Source organism: Hyaena hyaena, unplaced genomic scaffold (assembly GCF_003009895.1).
Source record: "Hyaena hyaena isolate Hyena2069 unplaced genomic scaffold, ASM300989v1 scaffold_676, whole genome shotgun sequence".
Lineage (NCBI taxonomy): Eukaryota > Metazoa > Chordata > Mammalia > Carnivora > Hyaenidae > Hyaena > Hyaena hyaena.
The window spans coordinates 876,555-900,551 of NW_024081310.1; the positions used below are offsets into that span (position 1 = coordinate 876,555).

At 55.6% G+C, this 23,997-nt stretch overlaps 1 protein-coding gene across 4 annotated transcripts; it reads left to right on the top strand.

The window, feature by feature from the left end:
* Positions 1-14,032: 14,032 nt before the first annotated feature.
* FAM181A (family with sequence similarity 181 member A) lies at positions 14,033-22,524 on the top strand. Of its 4 annotated transcripts, none has more exons than XM_039217285.1 (2): positions 14,033-14,118; positions 21,154-22,524. In XM_039217285.1, the coding sequence occupies exon 2, from the start codon at positions 21,241-21,243 to the stop codon at positions 22,117-22,119; it is 879 nt and encodes a 292-aa protein (XP_039073216.1). In that variant the 5' UTR covers positions 14,033-14,118; positions 21,154-21,240; the 3' UTR covers positions 22,120-22,524. The 4 variants fall into 4 exon arrangements, with proteins under 4 accessions (XP_039073216.1, XP_039073214.1, XP_039073213.1 ...); XM_039217283.1 differs by having other exon boundaries at positions 14,083-14,137; XM_039217282.1 differs by lacking the exon at positions 14,033-14,118 and adding an exon at positions 20,084-20,459.
* The last annotated feature ends 1,473 nt before the right edge of the window (positions 22,525-23,997 follow it).

The window sequence follows — 23,997 nt, forward strand, 5'->3', positions numbered from 1 at the left end:
GCAGGCAGGTACTTAGGATGAGGTGAGCGGCCTGACCCGCACCAGCCCCAGGAGATCCCCCATCTGAGTAGCAAAGGCCCCTCCGCTTACTATGGCGACGGGATGGCTCCACGGAGCCACCAACATCCATCTGAGGTGTTTGCTCCGTCTGATTCAGGTTTAGAAATCTCGAGTCTGTGAACTGGGTCCGACTTGGCTCCAAGCAAGTTAGGGCTCCTTTGGGCCTCAGTTTCCCCGCTTGTCAGTGAAGAGGCTGGATGAGATCTCTGGGGAATCCTCTCAGCTCTGACGGCCTTCTGTGTGATTACTAGGGACAACTGGTGGCTTGCTGACCGGGCTCACATAATTCTTTTTCAAGACCGAGTGTCAGGATTTGGGGAGCGATGTGCTCCGTCCACTTCGTGGGGAAGGGACCAAAAAAAAAAAAAAAAACCCAGGCTAAAACCTGCTTCGTTCTCCTCTTGGCCTCTTTTTCGAAGATGTTCGAATTAAAGCATAATTGAAAGATGAGACTGTAAGAGCAGGATGACGGGTGGCGGGGCCAGCGCTGCCGACTTCACCAGGCGGCCTAATGTCATTACGTCTGTATTAATAACAGGCGCCCGGCCGCGGGAGAGGGCCCTTCACCCCGATGCAGATACTTCCCAGTGGACGGGGCTTTTCTTCTTCTGGTCTTCACTGTGAACAAATGCCACTTGTGTTCTTTCTCCATTCCAGAGAATTCCCTGGAGTGAGATGCACATATGGAACAAGATGGACATTTTCTTCCTCTCTCTAAAAGCCCCGAGCAGGAAAACGCTGCACCCTGTACAGCCTGGGAAGAAGATGATTTATTCTCAATAAGACTCTGCCTCCGGGGGCGCCCCGGGGGCTCAGTTGGTTAAGCATCCCGACTTCTTTGGCTCAGGTCATGATCTCACAGTTCGTGGGTTCAAGCCCCACGTCGGGCTCTGTGCTGACAGCTCGGAGCCTGGAGCCTGCTTCAGATCCTGTGCTCTCTCTGCCCCTCCCCTGCTTGAGCTCGCGCTCTCTCTCTGTAAAAAATAAATAAACAACAAAAAAAAGACTGCCTCAGGGGCCAAGCCCAGGCCTGCCCTTCCCCAGCCATGGAGATGGGGCACTCTGGCAAGGCACTCCTTTCTCTCTCTCCCTCCCTCTCTCTCCTTTTTTTCCTCATCTCCTCCATCCACTGCTCCCCCTTCTCCTCCCCTTTACCAAAACCATGCAAGGTCAAGCCCCTGGGGAAGCAAGGGAGACTGGGCTGTCCAGGCTGGGCGTTCTCCCAGCTGCTGGCGTCCTCTGCTCTGACCCCCATCCTTTGCCTCATTTTAATTCAGGGAAATCAGGATAACAAGAAAATGACATGACATAACCGCTGTTAGTATGTGACTTTCAGCATTTTCGCTTTCAGACGTTTTTTTTTTTTTTTTAAGAAAAGCCACTCCTTTTTTATAAAAAAATGATAGATACATGCTCATTTTAGGAACAAAGGTTAAATGACTACCACCAGCTAGCCTCGCTTCCCAGAATTGGCCTCTGCCAGCATTTGGCATATTCGCTCTCCATCTTTTTGCTCTGTGGATGTCAAAGAAGTGAAAGACATAGTATATACATATATTTCTCCTTTAACATTTTTTAAATGTTTATTTTTTAGAGAAGTAGAGCATGAGCGGGGATGGGCAGAGAGAGAGGGAGACACAGAATCCAAAGCAGGCTCCAGGCTCTGAGCTGTCAGCACAGAGCCCAACGCGGGGCTTGAACTCACAAAGGGTGAGATCATGACCTGAGCTAAAGCTGGATGCCTAACCAACTGAGTCACCCAGTGCCCCTCTCCTTAAAAAAAAAAAATCAGAACATTCCAGCTACAAGTAGAATCCCCTTCATCCACACCTTTTACTCCAGTGCTCTCCACCCCCAACTGTTGACAGTTCGGCGTGTGTTCCCTGAGTCCCTTCCAAATGTATTTACATGCGTTTCTGAATTCACTAGAAACCCACGGCATCACATGTGCTTTATTTCCATTGTGCTGGACCTGTCACTCTCTGTTTGTCTTGTTCTCTGTCTTGAACTCTGTTCCTTCAGCTCCTCCTGTGGCTCTCTCCATTCGCCCTTCCCTCCCCCTCGCATCCCTGCCCTCCCCCACCTGCCTTCTCTCAGGGCCTGTCCACTCCCTGGGCCTTTGTTACTGACCCCCCACCCCCACCCCATGATGAACGTGTCCATCTGTGTCTGCGCGGCCCAGACCCGCCTCTGAGCTGCCCCATCTAATGCATTTGGTCTACCCCCCCCCCCCAGAAAGCCTTCCCCACCACCTTTCTCTCTCCCCCGCTTCTGGCTTCCTTTAGCCCGGGGTGCTTTTCCTCTCTACAATTGCACCTACCACATTTTGAGACCATTTCTTTTTTGTTTATCGCCCCTGGGGGCTACAACCGTCTCAGTTCTTGGGCCAGTAGCCTCAGTTTGTTAATAAATGCGAGTTGAGTTCCTTCAGTTGAGTGACTGTCAAGCCCAGTCTGGTTCTCACACCTGCAGGGACAGAGTACTCGCTGCCTGGGAGCAGGTACAGCCAGTAGACTGGGTCACTGAGACCGAAGTGGCGCCGTGCACCTGCAGCAGTCAGGGACGCCGCCCGCGTGGACACGGAACGTGGGGCATGGAGAGCGTGGGAATTCTGGAGTGGGAAGGCTGAGTGGGCTGCGTAATGGGTTGAATTGTGTCTCTCAGGAAGGTATGTTGATGTTCTAACCCTCTGTATTTGAAAATGTGACCCTGTCGGAAGTTGAGTCTTCGTGGATGTAGTCACGTTAAGAGGTCATACCCGCTGAGCAAGGGCTTTAAATCCAATGACTGATGTCCTTAAGAGAAAGGAGAGGGAGCTCTGGAGACAGAAACATGGAGGAGGCACAGGGAGAAGGCCATGTAGTGTGGCCACAAGCTAAGGCACCCCCAGAAGCAAGGGGCGGGAAGGACTATCATCTAGCACTTTCACAGGGAGGGTGGCCTTGCTGGCACCTTGATGTCAGACGTCTGGCCTCCAGGATGGTGAGAGAGTACATTTCTGTGGTTTTAAACCACCCAGTTGGGGGTGCCTTGTTACAGTGGCCCTAGGGAAACTAAGACAGTTTTGTTATGCAGCAAAAACTAACCGATACACCCGCCAATTCATTAAATAACAATCATGTGACCTTCTGAAAGCCAGTGAGACTAGAAGCCAGGCTCCTGCCCTTCTTGCACAGATGCTAGGCTGGGTGTGGCCACATGACTGGGGCTGCGTAACGAGCATGAGGTGAAGAGATGCCTGTGGCTGCTAGGCTGAGGCTTGGAAGTAGGAGTATCAGCTACTGGTTTTTCTTTTCCCTTCCACTGCCTGGGGCAGGGGCAGCCGGCTAAGGCCTGAGGGCCAAGTGTGGTCTGTGGGACAGTGTTTTTGCCTGACCCACAGCTAAGAATGATTTTTATATATCTTTAAAAATTCTTTTACTGTTTTTCTTTTTGAGAAAGATCCAGCATGAGTGGGGGAGGGGCAAAGAGAGAGGGAGAGAGACAATCTCAAGTAGGCTTCATGCTGTTGGCGCAGAGCCTGACGCGGGGCTTGATCCCATGAGCCAAGAGATCATGACCTGAGCCAAAACCAAGAGTCAGATGATGAACTGACTGAGCCACCTAGGTGCCCCAGAATGGTTTTTATATTTTTAAAGGGTATATAGAAGAAGAAGACAAAGAAGGAGAAGGAAGAGGGGGAGAGAACGGGGGAGGAGGGAGAAGAAGACAATGTCTACATGACAGAGACCACCATGGATAGGACACGAAAGTGAAATACAGCTTTACAGTTTATATAACACAATCATATCACGTAACATATATAATATAACATGATATAATGTAATATGTATAACACACTATAATATAACATACTTTTGGAGTCTATTCACCATTGTAGTATAGCCTTGCCGAGCTGTTACAGAGACAAAAGAAGACTGTCCCTTAGACTTCTGGGAAAGAGATTCTCATTCTTACTTCCTAGACCTGAAAGTCGAGACGAGATGGGGATAGAACTGGTTCCCATCCTGCCACAAGTCAATCCTGGGGCTTAAGCCCCGAGAAGGGATGATGTGGAAGAATTAAAGACCAACCTGGTCCCGATGATGTCATCTGGACTCTGGTGCCAGCCATCCCTCCAGGTCACTCTCCTCTCCACTCTCAGCTTCCAAGAGCCAATAAACCTCCCCTTTCATTTAAGAGAGTCTGGCACTATTTCTATTCCATGCATCCGAAAGATTCTTACCCTTTTCTGGGCTTATTAGAGCAATAACATTACAACTGCTGTCGTTCCTTCTGAAAAAAAAAAAAATGAAATCATTCACAAACTCTGGTGCTTTAAGTACTCATAGCTACAATTAACTGATGATACACCTTCCAACGAGCAGGGTTCCTTAGGGGCAGTTACGACAGAGCAAGTGCTTTGGAAACATAACTCTGGCTTCAGGTGGGGGAGACCAGAATTGGGGGATACCAGTTAAGGGCCTGACTTTATGCAACTGATTAAAAAAAAAATGAGGAGCTCATTTACACACTGACGTGGGCTGATCCCATGGTCCAGCGGTCAGACGGAGTATACTACCATCTGCGGACAACTGTATACACCAGGAAACGAGTTGCTGACTATGTCTACACCCAGCAGCCCGGAGTGGCCTGGACCGTCTCTGGAAGGACCCACCAGGCGCTGGAGATGGAGGCCGCCTCCAGGGAGGTGACCCAGGAGGCTGGAGCAGAGAAGGATGTGAGAATCACTTTTTGCTCTTTGTTCTCTTGCATCTTGGGGGGGTAACAGAGCTGGGGAGAATGTGTGTGTCACTCTCCCTGGTCATGGGGGCCGAGGGGGGCTCCAGAGGTGGGGCGGGCCCAGGGTCTGGGATCTGAGGGTCAACCTACGGACCGCGTGTGCCGTGAACGATCCACCCAGAAGTGGACTTGTGCCACCTTCCTTTCTCATGCATCTTTGCTCGTGGTGATGTCCCCCCTGCCAGCGTCAGGCTCCTCACCAAATTAGGGATGACTCAGGAAAGCCAAACGTCCTTGGTCAAGAGGCTGAAAATAGCTGCTGCGAGTCCTAACACATGACAGACATGCCCTGCAGCCCCAGCCCCTGTGGTGTGTCCCCAGCTCACAAGCGACCCCTGCTTGGGTGGCTGAGCAGAGCTAGCAGGCTGCAGGCGGACAGGCTGCCCTTGGCTTTCACCTCTGGCGTCCCAGGCAACATCTTCTCTGGAGCTGCTGTAAAGGGGGTGCCTGCAGGTCTCTGAGGGGAGGTGGGCTCCGCTGCCCCTGCATCTCCAGGACCCTGAGCCGCGGTGGGCTCCTCCCAGGAGGAAGGGCTTGCAGGCGGGAACATGGGGCCCAGGCTCCCTGCCTGCCTTACCTCCCCTCCCGCATGCTTGTCCTGGGTGCCGGCTCTCCCGCAGGTGGGTCACCCCACTTATCAGTGGTCCTCCCTGCCCAGGGGGGCTGCTAGCTCCCTCCTTCCCCACCTCGAGCCCACCCTTTCAACCCCCATTGGGCCAAGCCTCCTGTCTCTCCCCCTTTGGGGCTGACACCCTGCTAGAGGCCCCAGTATGTTGCAGATTAATGACGTCTCTTGCAGAATGACCTCTACCCCTTGTCTACCCTTGAACTTGGAATCCCTACACAGGCCCAGCTGGAGGCAGGTAGCAGTGAAAACTCTGCCCTGGGGGCTGTCCATTTGGGAGGAAAGGGGGAGGGGATGCCGACTCTCCTCCACCAGGGGGCGCCTCCGGAGAACCGCCCCTGCTGGCCCAGACCCTGAGGGCATCAGATGGCACTAGACTTGTCTGGGCATCAGGAGCGCTCCGCTGACCCTCAAGCTGCCCACCCTCCACGCGTAGCCGCGGATGCCAGGGCGCACGGTACGTGCTCCGGGGGTTCAAGCTCCTGTTAGTAAACCACCGCTTAATACGGACTCAGCACCCACTTGCGTGTCCTACATGGGCCGCGACGCGGGCCAGCTCCGAGCTCTGAGCCGAGCCCATGCCCTGCTCCCCAGAGGAAGGGCTCTGCCCTCAACTGCCTAGGGACCCTGCGCCCTGACCATCTCTGCACCTCAGTCTCCTTATCTATGGGAGGAGGAAGCAGGAAGAATCTTCCCTAAGACATGCTGGGTCCAGAAGAAGCATCCCTGTCACCGTCGTGGTACTGATGTCCCAGACACCCGTGTGCACCCGAGATTTTACTAAGGAGAAGCTCCCCCGACCCCGACCCCATGCCAGTAGGGACCGAGTGTTGGCTGTGTTTCTACCTGTCAAGTGCCCCCCACCCCCACCCTCCCGTAGCGACAAGCCCCTCTTTCTGCCTAAAACGCTTGAAAACATTGAGGTCCAAGGCAGGTCTGGGTCAGCTGAACTTGCTCTTTGTTTAACTTGCTTCTCAAGGGGACCTGAGGCCATGGATGGGCTGGGGACAGAAATGGCATCGGGGCAGGACATGTGATCTTGTTGGCTCGCTGTAGGAAGGGTCCTCCCTGGCCTCTGAGGGAGAGAGAGGAGGGAGCAGACAACCATAGAACACCAAAGACCCAGACGGACCCCCAGCCTTGGGAACGCAGAGGCGGTTCGAAGAGGTTCAGCGCCCCCTGCTGGCAGCTGGCTGAGTCCCTGCACACCAGAGTGACCATCCCTGGAGAGGTCAGCCCTGTCTCTGCCTTGCCCTGCCCCTTCTCATCCCATCATCTTCCCACTGCGACCCCTGAAACGCACTTGACGTTCACATCTCCTCTCCTGCAATGTTTTTCACCACGAGACTCCCCCACTCTTCTCCCACCCATGCATCTTATACACCTCAATCATCTCTAAGACTACTAAGTACCACTTCCTCCAAGAAGCCTCCATTGATTTCACTCCGTTTCAGGGAAACGGACCATACCTGCCTCCTGTTCCTTCTGTCCCTGTGAAAAGCCCGTCACAGCTTCTGTCGTGCTGTAAGGTTATTTTCCCATCATGTGCCTTTCTCTGTAGAGACGGGGCCTCCTGTCCTCGGGACCCCGCTTGGAGCTCTGCAGAGCCGAGGCTCATGTGGGACCCGTTTGCTGTGAATGATTATACTGTCAACCTACTTCAGAGGTTCTGAGCAGGACTATGCTGAGCAAAACCAAATATAAACATGTGAGACAAAATGACGATACATACATAGGTGCTCATTGAAAAAACAGTTTTGAAATGGAAGTTTACAAACTAAATAATGAACCCCCCTTCAAACCTCTCCCATCCTACACCCTTTCATAAATCATCACTGTTATCAATTTGGGGGGTCTCACTCCCACACTTTCCCCACACGTTCCCTTTTACTTTACCTTTTCTTCTTTCTTTTCTTTAATTTTAATTTTTTAAAATTTTGACATTTAAAAAAAAATGTTGTATGTATTTTTTGAGAAAGAGAGAGTGCGAGCCGGAGAAGGACCGAGAGAGAAGGGGACAGAGGATCTGAAGTGGGCTCTGTGCTGACAGAATGACAGCAGTGAGCCCGACACGGGGCTGGAACTCACAAACTGTGAGATCATGACCTGAGCCGAAGCCGGACGCTTAACCAACTGAGCCACCCAGGTGCCCTCTTTTTTTTTTTTTTTTTTACATAAATAGGGTCATACTCTACACCTAACTCTGAATTTTAATTTTTTTTTTCATGAAACCATCCACCTTGAGGTCCTTCCTGCTAAGTCAGCGCCTGCAGCCTCAGGACATTCTATCGGCGGCTACGAAACATTCTGAGCTACAGTCCTGTGTACATTTCAAGTCTTTGTCTTTTTGTCTTTGCTTTTGCTTGTTTGTTGCAGCTGTAAACAACAGTTCCCCAAACATCCTCGGACACAACTCTTTGTGTATCTCTTTGTGAATCCACATATTCCTGTAGAATTGACTCTTGGAAGTGGAATGGCTGAGTCTAAGGGCAGACCTATTGCATATTTTAAGAGATACTGCCACCCTGCCCTCCAAAGAGGTGATACTAATTTACACTCATACCAACAATGCTTACGTGTATCTATCTCTCCACATCCTTGACAGCACTGAGGGTTACTAGACAATTCGGACACCACCACCCCCAGATCATCTCAGTCTTCAAGTCCAACTGGAATCAGGCTAAAATGGGTACTTAGGGCAGCCAGCAGAGGAAAGGAGTCTGGAAAGGGAGCGTGGTAGGGGCATGAACCTACAGATGAGCTGCCCAGCTTCTCCTTGGCCAGGGAGGGTAAGCCCCTCCCCCCACCCCCCTGCTGAGCCCTTGATCCTCGACCCAGAGCCAAGGCCCTGGGGACAGTGGGGCTCCAGGAGTAACCAGAGCCCCCCCTGCTTCCCCCCCAGAGGCTTCCGAAGCTGGCTTGTCTTCAGGAAGCAGCAGCTCCAGCCTGCTCACAGAGAATGCTGCCTGGAGGAAGTGTGTGTTTAGGAGAACCAGAGAATTAATGACAAACCTGGTTACGCACAGCGAGGCAAAGAGGGAAGACAAAACCAAGTGTTGCTTCCTGCAAGGACCACAGCTTCTGGAACGTGAATGTGCACGCTGTGATGTCTAGACGCCTCCTCTGAGGCTGTGGAGGGGGGGCTGCCGGAGCGTGCAGGGGGCTTACCTCTTACTCCACTCTCACCCCAGACCAGAAGGCCCCTGTTTAGAGAGTGAAACTTGGAAATAGCTTGTCATTTGTGTTGTCTGACAAGACGGAAAGGGGGGGCTGGGCAATGCCAATGTACACAGTGCTCTTCACCCCAGACTCAGAGCTCTTCTCAGCCAGCACCCCCTGGGAGCAGGAGGCAATGTGCCCATAGCTGCCTGGGTCACTTTTGCGGACTTTAATCTTCTAGGAGCTCCAAGACGGTCTCCGGCATTGCCTGGCTTGTCTTCCTCCTGCCTTTGATTCTAACAGGCCTTATACAAGAACCTGAAAATGACTCATGGAAAAGCAAGACAAGGAAGAGAGGAGGAAGGCCCTGGCAAGGTCAGCAGTGGGAGCCCCCTGGGGACTCACGTTAGTGACCCAGGAGCCTGAGTGGCGAATGCATCTGCAAGCAGATCAAGTGAGGGACCGTGCACGTGGGAGAATGTGAAGTGCAAGCTCACTGGATACGGCCAAAGGCCAACCAACACTTTGAGGAGACGAAAATACCGGTGCTGAAATATACATCCCGCAGGTCCGCGTGGCATTTCAGTGACCAGCCTGCTTCCATTTTTATTCACACCAGAGCTTGTTCTTCCATTCTACGAGGGAATGGAAGAGCAGGTATTATTGTTCCCATTTACAGATGAGAAGACTGTCCAGCATTGGTGGTGGAGGGCTCTTCTTTGGAAATGTAAGCCTTCTTTGGCCAAGTCCCGTGCTTCCCACGGGCAACACCCTCCGGAAGCCAACCCTGAGGCTCCTACCCTTAAGCCCTTCTGCTTGCTTCCCGCTAACCTACTATGGTGCATCATGTGTTATCACAAACTCCGTCCCCACATTGGACCATGCCCTCCATGAGTCAGGGGACGTGTCTGACGGCCCCACCCCGCCCTCCTCCCACCAGGCAGGGGCTGAGCAGATTCTGTGGATAGATGGATGGGAGTGTGGGTGGATCCCGAAGACCAGTGTGAACCACCTGCTTGACAAAAACAACATGGCATTTACAAGGATCCCACATCTACTCAGGTCAAGGGCAATAGATAATCCCAGAATGGGGTGGTGGTGTGGAGGGTAGAGATAGGGGAGAAGAATGAGCAGGCGCTCCGGAATACCTTCAAGGTGCTGGGGTGTGGAAGAGGACTTTGGTCAGAGTTCTCGAGGGGCAGGAGCCCCGGGCTGCCGGCCCTGGGAGGCCATGAAGGTTGAGACAACCGGCCAGAGAGGGTCCTTCCCTGGGAATTACAGGAGACCCTGAGGAATTCCCGCAGCGCCCTCTTGTGGCCATTTGAGGCCAAGGCTGAGCGCTCAGAGGAGAATTCAGCCTTTTCCTCTTAGCCAAGGGCATGATTGAAAGAGGAAGTGGGAGCCCTGGTCTGGGGAGTTAGGATTTTAGTCCCAACCATAGCACTGATTCACCAGGTTACTTGGGCAAGCCACTACACCGCTCACTCTGGTTTCCTCATGTGAGAATAAGGGAATTGCTCTCACAAATGGAAATGCCGACCACAGGTGAGTCTGGGGCCAGGGTCAGGGGGGGGGGATGGGAAGCACTCCCACCTGTTAACTGGGCCTCCTCCAGGAATTTGGCCGTCTGTGCTGACCTGGTAATGCGGTCCCTCTGGTGACACGGGAGGAAACTGAAGCTCAGAGAGGTTAAGTGACCTATGCTTGGTCACTCAGCTGGTAGGCGTCACAACAGAGACGTGAAGCCAGGTCAGTCACTTCAAAGCCCCCTCGTCTGACTCCCTGGTGTTTCTCAGGGTCTACAAGACCCCCGCCACCTCTGCTGTGGTTCACGGTGTCTGCTGGACACCCACAGGGGCCATTCGGGTCCTCACAGGGACCAAGGCAGGAAGGAGATTCCGTTGACCGGGCGACAGGGCGTACAGGCGGAGAGTGACCCCAGATACGTACAAAATGCACTCTTTGCAGGGGAAGAAATTAGGCCGTCACTCAACCAGCCATCGAAACAAAGTTCTCCGGGCCAACTGCCTAACCGGGAACTCAGCTCTTATCCAGGGCCCCAAGCTGCCTCAGTTTACCTGGCACACCTACGTTTCAGGGTCTGGCTGAGGTGATGGGGCTCTTGCAGGCTGATTTGGGTGTGTCTGAGAAGTTCATAACGGACGCTCTCACTTGTTTCCTGGGCTGGCACGTTTCTGATAAGAAGCAGCGAGGGGCCTCCCAACTCAGACGGGCCTGGTGTCCAGGTGTCGGGTCAGCCGGTTCCTGGCTGAATGAACCCGAACAAATCACTGCGCGCCTCAGTTTCCTCCTCTGTGGAACAGGCTACTCAGAGGAGCCCTATAGTAAGGTCGGAGGGCTTGGAGGGTGAGCTGAGCCCGTCTGTGTCTCTTCCAAGTATATAAAGCTCTGGCCAGTGCTTGCTGGTCTCTGAGAGCGTCCACGCGTCCCTGTACTGCTCCACGTGCTCACAGGGGGCGCCAGAGGGCGGCCCCACATCGAAGGTTTGTGCTCTTTTGGGGGTGGGAGAGGGAACAGACTTTGGATATTCCCTCCACATGAGATGACCATTTGGCAGAATTGAAGGCGGAGGAAGAAAGAGTGACTCTCCAATGTTCACTGTGATTTCCTGGGCACTGTAATTAATATTTAAATTAACATTATATCCAGGGCAAATATCTAGGACAAAGGTTGGTAAAACTTCTCCGCGTGTGGGGAGGGGGACAGAGGGCCCAGTTAGGAGGCTCTGAAAGGGTCCAGGTGAGGTGAGTGATGGTGGGAGACGGGTCCAGGGTAGAGCAGAGGACTAGTGACGAGGGGTGGGATTGTTGGTACGGTTTGCAAGGAGAGCCCGGGGGGTGAGCTGACGGATGGGTACGACAGTGGCATCAGGGACGGCTCTGAGGTCTGGCGTGAGTGCTTGGAAGGAGACAGCCGCCGTTAGTTGGGATGGAGAAGCCTGGGGAGAAAACCTGGAGCTCAGCTTTGGGTGCAGAAAGCTCGAGAATCTTGAAGATCTTGGGGAGAGGGCGAGGGAGCTGCTGGCTAGGACTCTGGAGTTTAGGGTCTGAGAGGTCCAGGCTGGAGACAGACACAGGGAGTGATCAGCTCACAACTGGGACTGAAAGCTCGTGAGACCCATCGAGTTTTCCGGGCTGCAAGTGCAGAGCAGGGAGAAGAGGCACACCGACCCTGGAGCTGTGGCCGAGGACCCAATGCCAGGCTTCACCGGGACATAGTGAGCCCGCATCTGCTGCCTCACTTCCCACTCTGGGCAGGATTAGTGGGGAGCTGCCGGAGAAGTTGGCATCTCTGGCCCCCGGGAGGGCTCTGCACAGTCCAGCCCACGTCTCATGCCTCTTACCTCCCTCCTCTACCTACACTCTCTCCCCCTAGAATCCCCTCCACTCCATCCTGACAGAGAGAAAGCCACCCACCGCATCCTTTAGCCTGTGGGAAGGGATCTGTGGAGCTGGGGCCCTGTTTCCTTCACCTTATCATCCAGCACAGGTGGTTCTCATTCAGGGTCTGATGGGAACTGTCACTCACAGATGTCTTTGAACTTGAGCTAGATGCGGTCAAGCCCTTGGGCACTATTTGGGGTTCTCTCTCCCCCTCCACCACGCCTTGGTATGTCTTATAGCCGGGTAGGACCCAACTCTTTCTCCACGGTCCCAGCAAGCTAGCAGCCTGAGTAGAATCACCCCCATCTTACAGATGAGAAAAGTGAGGTCCAGAGAGGTGAAATTATTTGCCCAGATTAGCAGAAGCAGGGCTGGAACGTAATTGCCTGACTCTTTTTTTTTTTTTTTCTAGGGGGGAGAGAGAGAGAGAGAGAGAGCGTGAGCAGGGGAGGGTCAGAGAGAGAGGGAGTCACAGACTGAAACAGGCTCCAGGCTCTGAGCTGGCAGTCAACACAGAGCCTGATGCGGGGCTTGAACCCACGAACCGCAAGATCATGACCTAAGCGAAAGTCAGATGCTTAACCGACTAAGCCACCCAGGCACCCCACGTAATTGCCTGACTCTTAAGATACGTGCATTACCTCTGCTTTCAGGTGAGAAACGTGTTCCCAGGAGTAGCGACCATGTGCCAGGCACGGAAGGCCACCTTACGGGCGTGACGTTTGACAGCGTTGGCCTGCACTACCTTGTCAGAGGTGCTACCCCAGAGGAGGTGAGGGGGCTCCTGGATTCACTGTGGTAACTCTTCTTATCTGAGCAGGACCACACAGGGGAGCCTGGGAATTACTGATTATGCAAATCTCTCTCTCTCTCTCTCCCAGACTTTATTCAGAGAATTTTTACAGTGTGTAGTTTGGGTTGGATCTAGGCTACAGACAGAGTTATTATGGTCGGAGGTCAGGAAATAAAAGTTAGATGACAAAAGGGAGCCCCCTGTATCTTACCACATGGGGGCAGGTGGCACAGGTAGTAGGCAGAGGCCTGGGCTGTGAAGCCAGAGGCCACAAGCCAGGAGGGAGAAGATCCCCTACCTCCTCTGAGGGGTGCTGTGGGGTAGACACCGAGTCCAAACCCCAGGTCCTCTGCCACTTTGCTCAGCAGTCAGAAGAGAGCTTTTCTACCACTTGCAGCCTCAGTTTCCTAATCTGTCATATGGGAAGTTTTATTTATTCAGTCATTGGTTTGTCACTGATGATTGTATTATATCTGAGATAGCAGCTATAAAGCTCTCAGTGCATCATGGTATTTAAGGGCAGTGGGGCCCCTGTCGCCCCTCTCTTAGGAAATCCCAGAGAGGCAAGGGTTCCTCTCTGACGAAAGGGTGCATTGTTTATGCAGAACTGCCAAGGGACAGCTGTGACCAGGATGCTATATGACTGGCTACGGGAGCCCCCAGCATCACTCAGAAGCCGACCAGTCATTTTGCTCCATGCTGTGCTTTGTTCATTCATTTGTTCAACAAGCATTTATTATGTGCCTACTGCATGCACGTGGGGGATTCTGCTTTTCTTCCTAACTTTATCTGGCCCCTCCCTGTGTCGACCTCCCCTCTCCACTGTCCTAAACATCTCGCTGCCTCTAGTCTCCAAAATGCCTCCCCACTCTGGTCTCCGTGTGTTGAATTGAGTCCGTGAGCTCTGCTCTGGGAAGTGGGAACACTTGAGGACTTGGAAAAGTCACTGTCCTCTGGGACTCTGTTTCCTTGTTTAAAATCCCAAGGGCTGGGTTACCAGAACGCCAAACATTGCACGCCCTGGCTTGGCAGCCTGTGACCGGGAGCTGGAGGCAGGGAACCCTGGCACCCAGCCAGGCCGTCTCCCTCATGCCCACGGAAGACATGACTAGCCGATGATGGCATTCTAACTGCCGAGCCCTGCGGGGCCCTTGGAATCTTTCCATGGGGCACCTGCCAGCCATCACCAATCAAATCGGAATTGGCAGTTGAGATTAAACGGACTTTTCATTCCTGGCCCTGCGCTCGGTTGGGTGAAGAGACGCACCAGAGAGGCTGCCAAAGATACGGTCAAGGTGACAGACACGGGGCACGGTACCTGGGGTCAGTGGGGGGCGGTGGTCCCTGGGGATCGCCCGACAGGGGCACAAAAGCACGGCTGTCATCTTATTCCTGTCACACCGGCCCCTCTTTATGGGTGAGCCGTGCCCAGGCTGGGCTTCCCTGGGCAGCCGTGGACCCAGCCCAGATGGGAAGAGCTGGGGGAAGGGCACGGACTCTGAGCCAGGCACCGTGCCGGTCCTGGCCACAGACGATCTCTCTCTCTTTGTTAAATGTTTGTTTGTTTTTTTTAATTTTTAATATTTATTCATTTTTGAGAGAGAGAGAGAGAGAGAGCATGAGTGGGGGAGAACAGAGAGAGAGAGGAGACACAGAACCTGAAGCAGGCTCCGGGCTCGGAGCTTGTCAGCAAGAGGCTGACACGGGGCTCGAACTCACGAACGGTGAGATCATGACCTGAGCCAAAGTCGGACGCTAACCGCACCATCCAGGTGCCCCAATGCAGGGGAGAGGCAGATAGATGGGGACAGAGGATCCGAAGCGGGCTCTCTGCTGACAGCAAGTCCAGTGTGGGATTCAAACTCACAAACTGTGAGATCATGACCTGAGCTGAAGTCGGATGCTTAACCAACTGAGCCACCCCGGCGCCCTGCAGATGATCTCTCTTAATCCTCATTTTCCACTCTGCCAGCAAGCTCCTTTTAGCTCCACCTTAAAGATGGTCACACGACACTTGTCTGTGTCACTGCAGCTGGGCCGTGGCCAGGGGCACAGGGACCGGCGAGGGGGCTGGGACTTCTTCAGGGCATCACAGGGTCTCCGGCTGCCCTGAGGGCACCGCCACGCTGGCGCTCAGCCTCAGTCCTGAGGGGAGGTCACCAGGGCAGGATGCCCCCGGCCTGGCAGCCAAAGGGATTTATTTCAGCCCAATGCCTTTCGTTCCAAGGAAGTGGAAAGGCCTGTCTGTTCTGATTACAGCTGACAGCCTGCCTCAGGCCAGTCTTTGAGAGAAATACTCCCATTATATAAGGGGGTTACATAAATCATCTTGTGATGTCTGTCAAACGTCCGCGAGGTGCTGGCCCTGCCGCTGCGCCTCTGAAGTGGCGTTTGTGTGTTTCCGGAGTTGAGGTGGTCAGACCTCACTCACCAGGGGCGGGAGGGGCGTGCCTGGCTCTCTGGGTTAGCAAAGCCCCTGGGAGGGAGCGGGGAGGTGGGGGGGGCGGGGCTTGCTCGTTGGTTAATAGTTGTCAGCAGGGAGCAGTACCACGCGATGGTCACCAACCAAGAGACTGGACCCAGCTGCCTGCTGGCATCCCAATCCCTGCTCTGCCATTTACTGACCAGAAGGCGACCTTGGGCACGTTTCCATGATGGTCTGTGCCTCAGTTTCAGATTTGTGCCTCAGTTGAGCAAATGGCTTGCTATGCATCATATACCTTGGTCCGGTGGCGAGTGCTGGCTCCGGCTGAGCTCTGAGCCCTGCGCCACTGTGACCAGGGGTCAGGGTGCAGAACCGCCTGACCTGGGGCGAATCATCTCCCCTGTCCAGGCCTCTCTTCTTCATGTGGAGCTGAACTTTCTACAGAGGCATGGAAACGTAAAATTTCCTTTAAAATTTCCTTTTGGCAATTTAAAATATTACGTGCTAAAAACCGTACTGACAAACACACTCAAACGGGTTGTAACTCACCAGCTCACACACTGGGCTGGCGACGGGTTAGCCTGGGAGGTTAACTGGTTAACCGCTCAGGGGACTAGATAATAAAGCTTCTCGGTGGGGGAGGGGGAAGGAAATCGTTTTCATTTGATGACTATCCTGAGATAGCAAGGTGGACTTTTAAAAAATTACCATTTTAGCCACGTATCTATGTCACGATGTTTAGAGTTCCTGCAACGAGACCCATATATGGCTGATACTAGACCATAACCCACAACCCCCGGTTTTGAAGTTCTGGGTCATCAAAACAGCCTCCCGGTCTGAATCTGCCGTTGGAAAAATAAGCGGAAAATACTGGATTTGCATGTGTACAAGAAACCTGCGCTCCTAGCACGTCCCTGTCACTATCTCAGCTACTAGACTCCCGCAAGGGTCTGTTTAACGGGCTTCTCTGTGTAAACGCAGTTTGAAAGGCCACTGCCCGCGGGGCGCCCCCTCTGGCTGGGTGGGCTCATGTCATCGTCACCTGCCCCCTCTCACTTCTGGTTACAATCTGCGCCTGTGTTGGCTAAATCCTAGAAGTGGGTTCTGTCAGATGTCGTGCAGAGACTCTGGATGGGTGGCTGCTGGTAGTGGAAACCAGGGACAGTTAGGTGTTTGTCCCCGTGATGGGTGGACAGAAGACGGCTGTTTAGTTGTCAGAACAGAGTTGATCTCCTCTCCAGCAAGCTGCACTGGGGACAGGGGAGCAAGCCACGGAAGCCCTTCTCCACCGTGCCCTGGGGTCCCTGCACACGGTAGGTGCTGAATGGAGTTACTCGAACCTGGGAGTCCCTGACCCCGAGCCGTGCAAATAACCTTGAAGAGGGATTAGCGCAGCTGGAAAGTCAGGGACCTGCAGCCGTGTCGGATGATGGGGAAGGAACTCTCAAGTTCAAGTCGGCACCGCTCACGTGCCTTCAACAGATCCTTCGGTGCCCCCGGCTGGTGCAGGGCGATGCAGTTATGAAATGGTGCTTCCTGTTCTCAAGGTACCCACAGTCCAGAAGGGGCCCAGAGAATTCATTGTCAAGTACAACCATAGCCATCACCAGGCTCCTTCATCAAGTCCTGCTCGTGCGAAGGCCGTTCTCTGTGTCTACGAAAATAAACATGGAGACGAAGGAGAGGTTGTACCCTGCCCTCATGGAGCTCATTCAAGTGGAGGTGGGTGGGTGGGTGGGGCAAAAAACAAACAAACAAACAAATAGAGGAAGTGGTTGTTTCCAATCCACAGGATAACTTCTATTCAGTGGGATGGGAAAATATTTGATTCATGAAACATTCAGATTACCAAAGGTTTTCTGGGTTAAGCCAAGGAGGTTAAACTTCGTTTTGAATCTATAGACATAGGGATGGGAGAGGGTGTCATTGTTAATCCTGGGAGTCGGTGGAAGACTTCTTGGAGGAGGCGATGTCTGAGCTGGGCCTTGAAGCTTGCCGAGAGGAAAGCTGACTAAGCAGTTCTGAGCTGGGCAGCTTGCCTTTGGCAGGGGCGCCGAATGTACGCGTGGACAACACTCCCTGCCTGTACGGACGCAGGGCCAGATGAGCGAGCTCCTGTGGAAGGAAGTCTTTCTAGAAATAAGACATGCTCATTATTACTGACACCTTCCACCCGTCCATGTGACCTGCCGGGAAACCCCGCAGGAGACGTCCCAGAGGCCACAGGCCCCCAGAGGCCCGGCCGGAGGCCTGGGTGTGGCTGGGTCTCGATAGGACCCCGGATCTGGATCTCAGGCCACCATCCTTCAAGCCACGGCTGCCACCTCTCCCCTCAACCGACGTCCCAGAGCTGTGGCTTCTATACTCCTGAGGCAGACGTCAAGAGTCTCATTCCGACAGAAGCACAGAAGAGACGAACCCAGGCCTGACCTTCAAAATCTGGCTTTCGACGCTTTCAAACCCAGCAGCGCATAATCGGAGCCTGGTGCTGGGTGGGAGCTCAGGGACTCAGCGCACGGTGGGACCGACATGGGCTTCGCAAGGAGACCCGCCTGGCTTCAAGTTCAGGTTTGCCAGTTATTGGCTGTGAGGCCTTGAGAAAGCAGCTCAGTCTCACATCCCTCGTGTGTAAACGGCAGCAGCGGCCGCCTCGGTGAGCTGTCGCGGGTCAGGCGGGCCTTCAAGTGTGATCATTGATTGCAGCTCTTGGCACGTATGAGGTGCCCACCAAGTATCAGTTTCTTCCCGCCTCCTCTCCCTCCCTCTCTTCTCCCTCTTTTCTTCCCCTTCCTTCCTTCCTTTTCTCCCTTCCTCTCTTCCTCCCCCTTCCTTGCTTCCTTCCCGTTCCTTCGCCCTCTTCCTTCCTCCCTCCCTCCTTTTCTTCCTTCATCCCTCTCTCCATCCCTTCTTTCCTCCCTTCCTTCCTCTCTCTTCAGTAAGTGGGAAGAACACACTAGAAGAAAAGCCCATATTAAGAGCACTAAGGAATGAGTTTTTAAGATATAGACTCAGACCCCACAAAGTTCGCTGACCCTGGGGCTTTGCTATTGGCGGAGCAGTTGAGGGGATGATGTCACCAGCAAGCCAAGCCAGGTGGGCTACCGCTCGAGCAGACCCAGCGAGCAGGAGGCTACAGTGGCAATGGGGTGGGCTGGTCTGAGGCCAGCGTCCCAGCAGAGGAGGATGCAGAAGGGGGCTGAGCGGGCCAGCGCTGGGTTATGGAGGGATTCGAACACTAGCCCAGCTGTGTGTCCTGGCCCCCAAGCAGGGGGCAGCTGGGAGTCCCACCTGGTGACCTCGGGGCAGCCTTGTGTAACGGGTGGTTTGGAGCAAAAAGGATGTTTCCTGCCTGCACCGGTCAGGCAGCGCTGAGACAACCCTCAAATCTCAGCGCTTAAAGCAACAGTAATTTAGCCGTCACGCCACTGCTGAGAGGGGCCGCAGTCCAGGGCAGGGGATGGCGGGCAGTAGGGATGCTCCCGTCCAGAGACACCTCCGTGTCCGCCCCTGCTCCCCAGCATCCTCAGCAGGGGGCGGGGCATGGAGAATCCTGCACCGGATCCTCTCTACCTAAATTAAGGTACAGCTTGTGGGCGCAGGGCCCTCTCCTCCAAACCCTTCATTTGGCCTGTAGGGACCCTCAGGCCAGAGAGGCAGGTGGCTGGAAGCCAGGCCACTGTGTGCAGCAGCAGTCTATTGGCCAGCAGGAGGGGGTGGGGCCGTCCTCCTGGGTGAGTCCCCTGGGGGCCGAGCAAGGGGACCTCAGAGATGCTGGTACAGAGGTGTGGCTGGGGTGTAGACCGCCAGCCCAGCCCTTCAGCTGCCCGGAGGACAGGAGGAGAAGCTGGAAGAGGAGGTGGGGGGTGGCGCGAGGAGAGGAAGAGGAAGGCGAGGAGGGGAAAGGAGGCTGAGCAGAGAAAGGCAGGCGGCGCAGAGCCAGCCCAGGTCGGCTGGCTGGCACGGAGGCTGCACCCGGCAGCCTTCCCCTGCGGCCTCCCTCGGCCGCAGCCTCTCCTTCCCTCGGGCCGTCAGTGGGCGGGGCCAGCGGCCGGCCCTGGGCCCTGGGCTCCCCTGCTCGCTCGCAGCGGCCGCTTGCGGCCCCGCCGGCGTCGGCACGGTGACAGTAGCCAAGTGTGCAAACTTGTGCCATTGTCCCCAGGCCAGGGGGAGCCATGGAGACTGGCTAATATGACACAGGAAAATGTTTGCTGATGGCAATTCTATGGGCTTTGTCCACCTCTTTCTCCATCATGACGACTCGATTTAAGTCCCTAACTGTTTGACTACAAATGCGAGGGGACCGTGCAACGCCAGCCTTTTGTCCGGCCGCGCTGAATGGGCAATTCAGGCTTTGTGCAGCTCAATTGAGGAAGCAAACATAAAGACAAGATTCCAGAGAGCTCCGGCTCCCTTCCCATGGATATCCCAGCACCTCGTTAGGGAGTCCTTCCCAGGCTACCTTTCCCGACATCAGTGTGCCGCCTGCCCTCCCAGGCTGGCCGGTGCCCGGTGCCTCGGGGAGGGGCCTGGGAAGAGGGAGACAGAGACAGACAGAGACAGCAGGAGAGGGGACCAGAGAGGGAGAGAGAGAAAACGAGGGAGAGAGGGAGAGACACTCAACGCTCAAGGACAGAGGGGAAGGCAGCCCGCCCCGGCTTACCCCGTCTGATTGTCTGTCTGCACTGGAGCATGGCAGCTGTGGGCCGGGAGTCTCTGGGGGAGGTGTGCGGGCCCATCTCTTCTGGGCCCAGCCCCTCCTCAACCCTGGACTTTTTAAACACGCACGCACACACGCACGCACGCACACGCACACACACACACACACACACACACTGCCCCCTCAAGAAACCAGGGAACCGAGGTCAAGGGGAGGAGGGGCTGAAGGGTAGAAATTTACCGGGAAATGATTGCATTTGCGAGCTGTCTTTTTTGTGATGGTCCCCATGGTGACAATTTGTGACGGCAAAGAATGTGGGAACGGGGCGCTGCCGCCTGATTGGGATGCTTTGTATCTGGAGAGGCGCTCCTGATTGGCCTGAGGGGCCCCCCAGCTCCGGGGACTCGTCCTCCATCCAGCCCACTCGAGGGCTGCACGACTGCTTCTCGCCGGACGCGCGGAGCTCGCCGGCCACGCCGGGCCTGGCCCAGGTCTGCCGCGGGGACCCTGCCAGGCCACGTCGGCGGGGGGCCCGGGGCCGGCCCGCACCCTCGGTCAGTGTGGAGGCCCCCGCCGCCTGGGTGGGGGCGTGGGGCAGGCTGGGGCCTGGGGGAGGGGCGAAGGGCCTCGGGTGGTGGCCCAGGAGGCATGAAATTGCTGCAGATGCTTCTACGGGGGAGCCCTGCTGCCCACAGTCTGAGATCAGCCCGCCAGGCAGGCCCAGGCTCGAGTGCCAGACGGGGGTCCTGCCCGTCCTGCGTGAGCGCTGGGGGTGGAGCGTGGGCGCCGAAGAGGGGGGTGGATGCTAGCAGGCCTGGGGGCGGGGTGGGGGGGGCGGGGGAGGGCACCACCGCAGGGGAGAGAAGGGGCTTGGCCTTGCTTTAAAGTAGAGCAGTTGCCTCAGCCCAGAAAATAAAAACCTTGCTGGCAAGTCGTGCACGTTGGCAGCGTGGTGTGTGGGAGACACGGTGGGCTGGGCACGTGGAGCCTTGCGCTCCAGCCCCAGCAATGCCACTTGTAGCTGGGCCGCCTTGGGCAAGTCGCCCAACCTCTCTGAGCCTCCGCCGCAGCAGAGGGCCATGGACTTGAGAAGACCGGATGTGTCCGCCTCTTCCCTCACAGATGCCGACAGCCCCGGGTCTGGGACTGTGTTGCGGGCTGAGGGGTACTGGGGCCCGGACCACTGAGGGGTGGGGGGCTGGGTGCGGGTGCTCGGAGAGACTCCCGACGGCCTGTGTGTCCCCCCAGGTCAGCTCCGTGCCCTCCTCTGGAGCTGCCAGACACCAGCAGAGCCCACCCTCTTCATGGAAAGCCCCATGCCGTGGTCTCCTGGTGATGGCATCCGACAGTGACGTGAAGATGCTGCTGAACTTTGTGAACCTGGCCTCCAGTGACATCAAGGCGGCCCTGGACAAGTCCGCACCCTGCCGCCGCTCAGTGGACCACCGCAAGTACCTGCAGAAGCAGCTCAAACGCTTCTCCCAGAAGTACTCCCGGCTTCCTCGGGGCCTCCCCGGCAGAGGGGCCGAGCCTCACCTGAAGCGGGGACCCGAGGACCGGCCAGGGAGGCTGCCCCTCGAGTCTGGCCATGATTCCAGTCCCGGCGGGGGTGGGGGCTGCAAGGAGAAGGCTCTGGGGAACCCGTACAGGGAGGAATGTCTCTCTAAGGAGCAGACCTTACAGGGGCCGAATCCAGAAGCTGCCAGGCCTGGCCAGGTGCCCATGAGGAAAAGACAGCTGCCCGCTTCCTTCTGGGAAGAGCCTCGGCCCACCCACAGCTACCCCCTGGGCCTGGAGGTGGGGCTGGGCCCCCGGGAGGGACCTCCCTATGAGGGTAAGAAACACTGCAAAGGTTTGGAGCCCTTGGATCCCGAGACGGCCCCAGTGCCTGCGTCCCCAAGGGCACCGGCCGAAAAGGAGCCACTCAAGATGTCTGAAGTCTCCCTGGTGGGCCGTGTCAATGCCTGGAGCTGCTGCCCTTTCCAGTACCATGGACAGCCGGTCTACCCAGGCCCTCCAGGGGCCTTGACCCAGAGCCCGGTCCCCGGGCTGAGCCTATGGAGGAAAAGCCCGGCTTCCCCGGGGGAGCTGGCCCACTTCTGCAAGGATGTGGATGGCCCGGGCCAGAAAGTGTACAGACCCGTGGTTCTGAAGCCCATCCCCACCAAGCCGGCTGTGCCCCCACCCATCTTCAATGTCTTTGGCTACCTCTAGCCGGGCTGGGAGGCCCTCGGCTCCCACCCCTGGCCAGTAGGGGTGTGGGGGGCCCCCGGGAGCTCTCGGTGTGAGGAGTGAGCTGGGCAGTGGTGTGGCCTCTTGGGAACCTTCCCTTTGTGTGCGTGGGTGAGAGGGGAGGACAGGATCGGGCCAGGGCCTTCTCCCAGAGGTGCCAAGTCAGCCCTTGGGGCCTTGGGAGCTCCGCCGGCCCCTCTCCAGCCAGACCGGAGCCGGAGCGAGCATCCACTGTCCTGTGCCGGTCTTGGGTGGTGGGGCTCTGCCTTGGCCTCCAGCCCCTCCAGAAGCCAGAGCTACACATCTGTTCACCTGCCACCCACTATGTGAGCCAATCTCAGTTCTGTTCCTTTTTTGGGTTGTTGGTTTCTTTTTTTTTTTTTTCGGTTTTGTAAATATTAAGAAAGTTAAAAGAATAAAGACATTTCTTTTGCAGTTTCCACACCTCAGATGTCACGAAGTTGAATGGTCCCCAGGTTAAGAAATGCTGGCTGGGCCCAGGCAGAGGGCAGTTTATGAAGGCCACTGGCCGTGGGGGAGGCCAGGGGTGGCCCAAAGACCTCTACGGTATCTCAACCTGGAGGGTTGGGGAGGAGTCACTGGGAAAGGATGCTCTGCTTGCCCAGGTCCAAGAAGAGAGGGTGGGGGAGGCCGGGATCTCCAGGTGGTCCGAAGTGTTCTAGAGGATGAGGACGCCAGTCCCGGAGGAGGTGGGGCTGGATGGCTGGCTATGCAATGGGATGTGGTGCCGGACCCTTCCTCCCCGGGGCCTCCTGGACCCACCTGCAGCGTTGAGGGGTGGGATGAGCATGGTCCCCCTCTGCTATGCTTTCCGTTCTGATTATGGCCTCAGAGCAGAGGCTGAGCCAATGCAATCGTGCCCGACCCTGGCCAGAGGGAAAATCGGGACACACTGGAGCTTGGCCCCTTGTGGACAAGCCAAAAACAAACAAACAAACAAAAAAACTCTAGCTAAGTCAGATTCCTGTGTAACCTGCGAATGGCCCTCTTCCTGGGCCTGGCTCAGTGCCTGGCACATACCAGGTGCCTGCCTGTGACAATGCACAGATCAGGATGCTGGCAGCAGGCAGCAGCTCTGGGTTCTGCTCTGATGGTGCCCAAGTGGCAAAGCCGCTGGAGAGGCGTGCACCCCCATGGTGGCCCAGGGTTCGCTCTGTGCATGCAGTGGCTCCATGGCTGAGAGCGCACAGACCCCATCAAAGCACAGCCCTCACCACTGGGACAGGTGCAGGGCCAGCCCTGGCTGGGGACTACAGTCCCCTAACCAGCAGCGGGATGTGGAAAGTTCATTTCCCTCTGTGCCTCAGTTTCCCCCCTCTGTAAAGTCCGGGACTAGGTCGGCGATAGCAAACAGGTATACCTGCCATTTCTGCACCCAAGGCAAGTGTCCTCAAGTAGTCACAGACTCTCCCCTGGGGGCCAGATATGACCCTGAATCCTTTCTAACACAAGGCTCCAGGATTAGCGATTGTGAAGGGCCCTGCCTACTCTGTTTCACTCTAGGTTCCCCTGGACCAGAGCATCCATATGGGAGGGCAGCTTGCTCACTGGAAAAGCCAGTGGCTTTCGGGTAGTTTCTGGTCTGATGGTCTTAGAGGACTTGAGAGCCACAGAAGCCATGTGACATGGGCAGACTTGTTCTGAGCCATCATGTAGAACACAGGGAAAGGCCTCAGGACACTCAACGCAGGCCGCTCTGGTCTGATCCCCCTCTGCCTCCTGTCCCCCTGCAGATTATGAAGGCCCTTCCAGACCTATTCCAATGAGGCTCAGCCCCTCCACACTGCACAGCAGGGTGTTAAAGGCTCTAATCCAGGCTTTACCACCTACTGGCTCCGT